This window comes from Phyllostomus discolor, chromosome 6 (assembly GCF_004126475.2).
Source record: "Phyllostomus discolor isolate MPI-MPIP mPhyDis1 chromosome 6, mPhyDis1.pri.v3, whole genome shotgun sequence".
NCBI lineage: Eukaryota > Metazoa > Chordata > Mammalia > Chiroptera > Phyllostomidae > Phyllostomus > Phyllostomus discolor.
This window is the reverse complement of record NC_040908.2, coordinates 108,225,102-108,235,054: the sequence shown is the minus strand read 5'-3', so window position 1 is coordinate 108,235,054 and position 9,953 is coordinate 108,225,102. Positions and strand designations below refer to the sequence as shown.

Here is a 9,953-nt window from a genome sequence, read left to right as displayed (position 1 = left end):
GTGGCAGAGCCAGAAATCTTCCCCAGGCACTATGACACAAAGTTGATACCATGACGGTGCTCATCGCCGTCGCCTCATTAACCTTGGTTTTCCTTTGCGGCTACTGATGTCATCCATGCATATTTTCACTGTAGTTCTTCTGGAGGGGTTAGCCAGAGTTGTCGTCCCAGTTGTTCCAGAGTTTAATTTGTTTACAGACATTGATTATCCGGTCTAGTAACACCAACATAGACAAGTTTTAGAATGAAACTTGCTTTTTGTACCGCTTAACAGTTTAATCACATGGCTTGAGGAAGCATGTTCACTTAGTCACGGTCTTTAATTCCTCCACTGTGGATGAAATGTGATCTTTCTGCCACGTGAAAAGAGGAAAAGTAGACTCCTTCAGCAGACCAGTGCAGGTGGAGGTGCTGTAACTGGAGCTCTCATTTCAGGCAATCCCTTCCACAACCTCTGAAGACTTAGAGCTTCTTCAAGCCACTGCTTGTCCTCAACTAATGACGCTGTGAGGGCTGCTTCCCACTGTCAGTTAGGTTCACACCTGTATATAGTTTTTCAATATTTTCTGAAGTATTACAACATGATACCAGCAATGAATGATTTTCCTGCTGAGCTCAGCCAGGGCCCTCAGAAAATTGTGCAAAACCACAGGTCCTCTGCATCTTCATGAGAGGATGCTCTCATATACGTCCTCTAACTGCTTTCCCATAGAAAATCAGAAGATGAGATTAACAGGTAAGATGTTAATAAAATCTTATCTGTTAAGCAGACAGGTAGTGTCTTTATAAATTTTAGTACAAAATAAATTTATGCTTGATTTCAAATTCCTTTCTCAATTTCACAAAGCAACAAGGCTAGGCATAAAGTGGGACTAAAATTACATTCATTCAATCAGTAACAGTAACAAAGAAAACACACCTCCTTTGAGGACTTCCAGAAGTTTTATGTCACCATGTAGTGAAAAGGTCAAAGGTATGTCAGTGTGCCAAGAGGCTCAAGATACCACACCTTACACATGAGGCAAACTCCTGGAATGCCACTTCATTTCAAGAACAATGAAAGTGTCATTGTAGTGAATCGCAATGCAGAAAGGACATAAGGTTAGGGCAAAACTCTGAGACTTAACATGTCAAGGTGAAACTTCCAAGCATGCACTTAGTGTCCCTTAGGATTTTGGATGCTCTGGCATAAAGTGCTGAGATTGTGTCTCAGTTGCTCAAGGAGACAGGTCAAGGTGTTATTCATGACTCTGTTACTTAGCACCTGAGTGACCTTAGATGAGTTACTTGTCCTCTTTCTAAGCCTTAGTCTCTTTGTATGTGCAGAGGTTAGAGTCCCTGATTTCTGCTTGCAGTCTCTTCCGAAAGCTTTATGGTTCTTATTGATGTTTTAGAGCTTGACTGCCTAATTTTGCCTACTCTATCATTTCAATAGATGCCATCTGTTTACTCAGCATAGAGCTTTCATACCACTGTGAAATATATCTTGAAGACCCAAAGTTATGTCCAAAGCTAAATGGCTAATATTCTGCTAATTAAGAGATTACCACTCACCCAATGAAGGCTAACAAAAATTTCCAAATTCAAGATATACCATAAAAAAGTTTAACCAGTATCAAGATTTTTTTATCAAAATTCCTGTTTCTTTTCCAAATGGCTTTTGGCTCATCAAATTCCCAGGAGATGATTTTAGCATTCACTGGTCACTATTTGAACATATTCCCTATCATAAAGTTTCATGTTTTTTTATTAAAATACCCTCAGATGCTTTTCTCTTTAGAGTACTTATAAGGAGGCGGGAGGATGCCTCGCAGTGTATCCTGGGTTGCACCTGAGCTGCTTGAGAACTGAGCCAGAGCTGACCGAGGCCCAGGCTCGATGGGCATTTAGGGCCACAGCTGTTGTGACATTTTTCTCTCATCCCAGCTGTGTGGACAGTGACACATGCCCTCAGAAAAGCAATGGCTCTTGCGTGCATGTTCCAGTGCTGCTTCTGTCAGAGAGCCCAGCAGAGCCGCAGTTCTTCCAGTGCTCAGCCCTGAGCTGAGCAATGTGTGCCCAACAGAGATGGTGAAGATGACAACATCCAAAACTGTCCAAGCTTATCTGCTAGACTGTCACTGAGCATACAGCTGTGTCCACTGCAGAGCCCACCTGGCCAATCATGACAAGCTGATCTCCAAGTCCTTTCAGGGGAGTCAGGGATGCGCCTATACCTCTTCAATTCTGTGGTGAATGTGGGCTGTGGCCCCGCAGAGGAGAGTCCTTCTCACTGGCCTGCACGCTGTCGCAGACATCTACTGTGAGAACTGCAAAACCACACTCAGGTGGAAATACGAACATGCATTTGAGAGCAGCCAGAAATATAAAGAAAATTTATTATCAAGCTGGCCCACATGATTAAAGACAATGGTTGGGAGGTAAGTGAAGACTTCCTGTTTTCTTTTGCATACTGTTTTGTGAAAGAGATTGTAATGTAATGAAAACATAAGAGCATCCTGGATGACAATATTTTCTTGAACTTGAACCTTTGAACCTTCTTAGCCAGTCTCTCCTGGCTGTTCCCTTGGGTAAGGCTACATCCAGTCTATGTCCTTCCTCTTCATGTACATGTTTTTTTCTGAAATATTGCTAATGTCTCAAGTTCTAGAAAGAAGTAACAAACTGATGACTTAGCCATCCAGTTGATACCTTCTCTAACCTATGCCTTTAAGGTAAAGTTTGGCTGTGCTCTGTCTCATGTGAAACCAAAACAGATTTCTACAGACCACAGGGACAGGGTCTCCTCAAGAAAGCAGGGTTCACCCGTCATTTGGAATGAAGGTTTTTATCCCACTGTTTTCCTAATTTGCAAAATTACAAATTGGTTATTTTGCTTGTGAATGAGCTGTTAAGTCATAGTGTTCATTTCAGAATTTCCCAGAAGCAGTCAACAAATCTATTGTATGCACCAAGACTGCTTTTGTTTTTCAGTCTTGTTCAGAAACAGAGGACGCCATTGATAACATTTTAGATAAGTTATAAATAGAGAAATGTGTCTAATGGAACATCTTATTTATTAAGCCAATAGCTTTCTCATTGAGAAAGCAAGTGAACTAGTCACTAGCAAAGACTGTTCCAGGGGCCACAGTGCTGGACACAGAGCTCTCAAGGTGGGGTTTATGTGGGAGTCAGGCCCAGAGTGATCGGTCCATGGAATAATAATAGTTCCACACACTGGACTGAGTGAATTGGATTTCCCTTCTACTCTGATGTACTTGAAGAAAAATAATAATTTTTGCATATGAATGAGGCCAGAACTAACAGGATAAACTTTCAAACTTGAGATCTGGTAGATTGTTTTAATGTTTTCAGAAAAGGTTAAAGTTGCAAGACAGGTATAAATTTTGTAAGTGAGATGTTTGGTGTGCTCGACAGGTCACCCTGCATTGCCTGATTCTGTCCCTTGGGTGACACAGAAGGGACCTGGGCAGTCTCCTAAGCCCTGACTTTCCACCATCTAAGTTTCGATCCACCCATGCTTCTGCAGGGAGTGGGCACTATGCAGGGGTTTTGGCCAATGTGCAGAAGATGGAGGCCAAAAAACATTCCCAAATAAGTTTTATTATTATTATTATTTGAACCCGAAGAGGGCCCAAGGGAAGTAGGGAGAAAGGAGAGCAGTGTGCCCCAATGTTTCTCAGCTGTAAGACAGCTCTGAAACTGCCCTCAGGTGGGGTTAGTCCAGTGACAGCAAGCCTGTACCCCTTCCCTGACTACAGCCTCCTCTGAGCCCAGAGCCATGGTCCATACAGGCTCTGGGCTCCCCTGCCCAGTTCTGGTTCAGCTGCTCACCTGGAGCTTTCCTTTTGGCACCATTTCTGCCCAAGTCTGGAAGTCTTGCAACATGGGAAACGTGGCAGGCCTGGGTGCAGGGACATCAGGGTGAGTCAGCACACGGAGGAGCTTCTGGTGCACATGTTCGACTGTGAAGGAAGATCTTTGTACAACTGTGGAGGTCTCTGCACTAGCAGGTGCTCCAGCTGGCTGCTGCTTCCCTGAACTGCTGTCCCCAAAAGACTTAAGCTGTCCTGGCACTTCCCATGTGTCACTCATCTGTACAGCCTTGAGGCCTCCAGGGCTCAGTTACTCCCATTGCTGCCATGATCCAAAACTGAAGATGCTTCACTGGCGCACTGGTACGTGAAACACCAAACACCAGTAGCTCGGTCCTCAGTGAGAACGTGGAGGATGCCTTCCTTGAGTAGTGAGTGCTAATTATTGAAAACTTGGCCTAAACTGACGTTTCCCCTCTTGGTCTGGTCCCTTTTTGAGCCTCAGTGCTGCCTCTGGAGATGCCGGGGATCAGGGAAACAGGACAGGGGTTGTGTGATACCACCATGGGCCCGAGGGCTGCGATTCCTGAGCGTGTCCCCATGAGGTCTTCACTTACACTGAAGACTCTTTCTGAAGTTCTTCCCATCAGTTTTTGCATATGCTAAACTTATATCAGAAGCTTTCATATGTTCTGGGTGAATTTCCTGCCCCTTCCATTTGCACACTTTGGTTTCTGTATTGTCTCTTGTGATGGCACCGAAACCCTTTTCCAGTGGAGTTATGACATTTGTGTTTTCATCTTCTTATTTGTAATTGATACAAATACTGTTACCACTTTTTTGTCTTCTACAAAATCCAAGCTCCTTTTGAAACCAAACAAATTTACCATGAGCTGACTTCAGGGAAGGACACCCACGAAACCACAACTAGACATGCTGGTAAAGTACTGGAATGTTCCACCCTCTTAAAATCCTAAACAGTAGTCATCATCCCCTGACTTTTATTTAAGTTATTTAAAATATTTTCCTTGAGAAGAGTGGGAGGTGATGCCACGATTATAAATGCATTTAACATAAAACTATGCCATGTCCTCTGGCACAGTACACTTGCTTTAGAAATGTGGTTTAGTTTTGTTGCCATTTTATATACACATAAATATAGTATTTTTATACCTTAACACTTAATCTTGATGGCGTCTGTCAGATATTATTAGCAAGGGTCAGGAATAGGAATTTTTCAAAAGTGTTTAATTTACCTGATGACCTCACAGGTACTTAAAAAATCCAAGTGGTTTTAATTTCTGGACAACTACAAGTTAAGCTCCCAAACAACCTACAGAAACGTAAAGCCTCATCTGTCAAAGGTTCTGGGCCGGCCTGTCCTCCCGCTGTGGGGTGGCACCAAGGGGCTGCAGCCCGCTGGCCTGGAGGTCCACCCCTTGGAGCAGGACTGCCGAGCCTGAGCGCATAAGCCCCACCCTGGCCTCCCTGTGTCCAGCCATTGGTCCTCTGTGCCTGTGAGGTTTAAAAATAAAGTTCCATGTCCAGTAGAAAAAATAAATAAAGTACTTATATAAGTGACACAGTGAATCTGGATGTATCTGAAGGAACTAATGGTAGAAGTTCTCTTATGCCCACATATAAATTCCCTAACATATATCACTTATCATTTACAAAAAAATTTACTCATTGCCACCTTGTCTTGTGATTTTCATATAGATTTTTTAAAAAATATATACCATGTTTAGATTAGAAATGATCAGTAAAAATCCATTACTGCATAGCTCATCTATAAAAACCTCATTTAATTGAGTACTTAGAAAAAATTAGACCAGTGGTTAATGGGAAGGTATATTAAAATCAAGGGCAGTTTTAATTTTGAAGGCAAAAAGATTCATAGGAATTTATTTGTAATCTTCTGAAATTGCTGCGGTAAAAGTCTCCAGCGGGAGGTGGATAAGTCATCCCCTTTCATGACTGAGGGAAGTCAGCATGAAATACTGGGAGATGCACCCTACAATTTGGGAATTGGTGTGGCTGCCACTGCTATGCTTTCAATTGCACACTCATCAGTTCCTCTGCGGATCCGGAAGTAGCCATCCTCACCCCAGTTAGTGCCCCAGCTGTTTTTAACAATCCAGTAATCCATCCCCGAGGCTGGATCAGTGCCATAGCCCACCAGCAGAACAGCGTGATTAGTCAGCTCAAAGGGATTGAAAGGGTCTGCCAGACCAGTGTGGTGGTATATCCCCTCATGGTAGTGGAGGAAATCGTTATAGACTTCAAAGGCAACTGCCATGGGTCCATTATGGACCAGCTCCAGCTTCATCAGGGCTTCATTGCAGCCCCCATAGAACCCTCCCACATAGTGGTACTCGGATGTGTAGTAACGAAAGCAGTCCTCCTTCAGCATGCACGGAGAATCGGTGCCTGTGTAGGGGAAGCACGCCTCTTCCACCAGCCCAAAATCTTGGGCATACTTTCCTGCAATGAGGTATGGGAAGCCGCCGTCACAGCCTGAGGATGAATAACACAGAGTTATTACCCTGTTGTTAGAAAGGGGCACAAGGAGAAATCGTCCCATTTCCTAGTCTTTCTTTTCTACTCCGTTAATTTTTTGTTATCCCAGAAGTTATTCCTGGCTTACATGTCACTTTATTCATCCAGCCAGTGGCCATGTAGCTCACTATCCTCTCATTGCTATCTACTTAACAGACATTTATTCAGCACCTGATGGGAGCTGGAGCAGAGTGGTTAACTGGGAAGCTCTGAAGCCTGACCATGGAGCTTCAAATCCAAAACTGTGTAAAGAATTTCTCTGTACCTCTGCTTATTTATCTGTAAAATACAGATAGCCACTCTGCCTTTCTTGTAGGATTTAAATTAGCCACTTCACGTACATGCAGAAAAAGTTCATTATTACTGTTATTACTAAATATCCAGATGCCACACCATGGCTCTTCATAAGTGGAGGGCTGTTTGGATACATCACAGTCTCCAGAGCCTCGGGGTCACAGTGTCTGTGTTTGATAAGTATTTCAGAAAGAGTGAAAGGCTTATTGATAAATAATCACTCACCAGCAGTCTCACTGGTGAACTGAGCAACTTTTTATTGGCCATATCTGAGGTTGACAAAATAAAGGATTAAAATGGGAATGTTTCTCCCTGAATCAATGGCAATTAGGCTTCTACATACATTACAAATGCCCTGTTCTGAAAATGTACACACGAAATTTAAAAATTACCCTAAAGAGAAACCAGTGTCAGTTTGGTTTTAATACGAATCAGGTTTTGGAGGGAGACCTTAGTGGGAACTGAAACTCTGAGGGTTAGAAGCTGTGTGGCCTTCAAAATACTACCAAACAACTTCATGTCTGCTCCCTGTATACGAATTAGGGATTATATCTACTTTTTCAAGGATTTGAGAATTGCTGGGTAATATATATGAGTCCCCTAAAAGGCAGTGCTCATCCATTATATAGTAACTACTGACATTTTGCTGGATGGTATAGCGAATTGCATAAGAAACCATCTATTAGTAATTAGACAGGGCCAGAACTCACACCAGGGTTTTCTGACTACAGACAGGGTGCTCTCTCTACTACACCATCCTTTTACTTTGCCAACAATGCCTAGCCACACACAGGTAAATAGTGCTTGGAATCAGTACTTACCTTGAGCATACTGGCTACATGACACAACCTCCTGAGGACTCAGGATTGGTGTCTGCGTATTGTTGGTCAGTATACGTATCCTTGCTTCCAGCATACCCACAGAAGCAAAGGAGTAGCAGCTTCCACAAGATGCTGGTGATGGAAAAAAAAAAGATACATAACCCAGGAGACCTTTGAAAGAGTCATGAAGAAACAGAGAAAAAGCTGAATGGTTCAGACACCTTGAAATACTGATACTGAGTGTTGCTGTGGTTGTTCGTAAGGATGAGAGCATTAAAGCAGACTCCCTGGACAAGCATGGCTGACCTTATACACACATATTAAAATTTCAGCTTTTCTTCAAAAGGCAAATGTTACTACATGGGGCTTTCCTTGAGAATATTTTAAGATTAAAAAAGAAAAGAACAAAAAACTCCCAACTTCTGCAAAGCATTTGACAGTATTCTTGATCATGAAGAATTGATTGATATCTGCAACATTCTGAGCCATCAGACTGAGAGAAAAACTAGGGAGAGATACATGTAAACTGAGCTTTTAATATCTCTACAGCAGCATTTTCTAAAGCAATTTGCTAGGTGGAACTAACTCTAAGAATGGCTGATGCATGAGTGTATTGTAGAGAGTTGGATTTAACCAGAGTCAAGGAGGCAAAATACCACAAAGCCCAAGAAGGGCAAGAGAGTCATTATAATGGTATGGTATTTAAGGCAGCCAATGAGGAAATGATAGGCAGATGGAGGTAGTGAAACTGAAAGCAGACTGGCCCTGAGGGGATGAGGGTTTCAGTAGCACAGCCACAGTCCCTGAAAAGTCTCACTGAGAGGAGAGAGAAACATGAAAGGAGCTGGATGGAGGTGGGGAGAAGGGACAAGGTGTTCTATGTAACACCTCCATGCTCTGGCAAAGACAAAGTTAATTTGCAAGGAACGTAGTTGCTGTTTCAAAAGAAGGGAAAACGTTGTATTATGAGGTGAACTATGTAAACAATATTATTTTCTTTGTTTCTTCAATATGTGTGGTTAAGAAATAAATAAGAAAACATGGCACATATATATCAAAACTGGGATATCTATATATATATAGATATAGATATAATTGTTATATATCATTATATATTGTTATAATTCTAGAAAGAAATGAACATAATTTTAATATTTCCATTATTACGTAGCTTCTTTCACTCTGCCACTGATACAAATTCTACATGGACATTTGCTTGTACCAAATCCAAGACATTGGTATTAAATGTAATTATACACAATTGGTATGTTGCCCACTTTACTAATATCAGTTACCAAATCATCTCAGTGGTGAGCACCCCCTTAAACACACAAGATGAGGTCAAGGAACACACAGTATGACAACTCAAAAAACTCCTTCTTCATAAAGAGAATGCTGTCATTGTTCTCTTTAATAAATATGGATTTAATAATTTAGTAACTGCCTTCCTTAGAGACCAAAATATTCGAAAGAGCACTATGCATCCAAAATATGTTACCTGTAGAAGGTAACTGTTGATCTCCTTCCTTCCTTAGTGCAAAGGAAATCCAGGATACTCTACACTCAGCCTCCAACATTCCAAACTCTACTTGAATTACTTGTAGTTTTCCACAAGCTATACTGTAAATTTCCTTGAGTATTTGCAGAAAGTTTGTTTTTTCATCTTGGTGCCTGATGCAATGAGGGAACTCAATTCATGTTTGTAGAAAGAAGAGTCAAGTTATGAACAATAGATACATATTTACATCCAGGAAAAAAGAATAACTTCAATGGAAATAGTCAACCTTGTCTTATTTCTAACCTGTCTCCCTTAAGGGAGGCAGAACTCTAGATCCTAATGTGAGCCTCCTCTAAGTAATTCAACAATATCATAGATCCAAACCCTAGAATCTCTTGGAGCCCTACTACCTTTTACCTGCTACCATTTATGATATTCCTCAAAATTCTCCCCACGAACATCTCAGATTTATCCAATCATATCACATACTGCTTTTGATGATGAAGAATCACCTAAACTATGAGCATTAGAAGACAAACATTTGCAAGGGGGCCTTGGAATTCATCTAGTATACAAACCACTCACATGATAATGCACATACTGAGACTCTGAAAGAAGCAATAATGACCTGTCCAAAGTCACACAGCTAGTAGATGGCAGGTACTAGTGCCCAAATCACTCCTAATGCAGGCTTAGTGTTTTTTTTCAGTTCATAGGTCTATAGCTGCTTTAATGAATCTTCACATTTTCTTTCCCTGTCATCTAGTTACTTAATAGACCAAAATAAACATACATTTTGTTTAAACTATCCGAATAATGCTATCCTTAAACATCCTTGACATTTCAAGTCACAGAATGTCGAAGAACTACATGAGTGACTGTAAATAGCCAAAGCCTGTGTTCCTATAATGAAACATCAGCATCTTTTTAAAAAATAGCATCCCATGAAAATCTGGAAACAACCCCA

General features: G+C 41.5%; 1 protein-coding gene and 1 pseudogene across 1 annotated transcript in view; one reads left to right on the top strand and one right to left on the bottom strand.

Annotated features, from left to right (window-relative positions):
- The first annotated feature begins 1,240 nt into the window (after positions 1 to 1,240).
- LOC118501233 lies at positions 1,241 to 2,575 on the top strand (annotated as a pseudogene).
- Positions 2,576 to 3,609: 1,034 nt separating this feature from the next.
- The window catches only part of CTSC (cathepsin C), a 39,438-nt gene continuing 33,094 nt past the window's right edge, over positions 3,610 to 9,953 (bottom strand). The window contains exons 6-7 of the mRNA XM_028515770.2: positions 7,489 to 7,620; positions 3,610 to 6,331 (exon numbers count right to left, since the gene is read on the bottom strand). Coding sequence (XP_028371571.1) covers positions 5,829 to 6,331; positions 7,489 to 7,620 — 635 coding nt within the window. The 3' untranslated portion in view covers positions 3,610 to 5,828. The remainder of the gene's footprint in view (positions 6,332 to 7,488; positions 7,621 to 9,953) is intronic.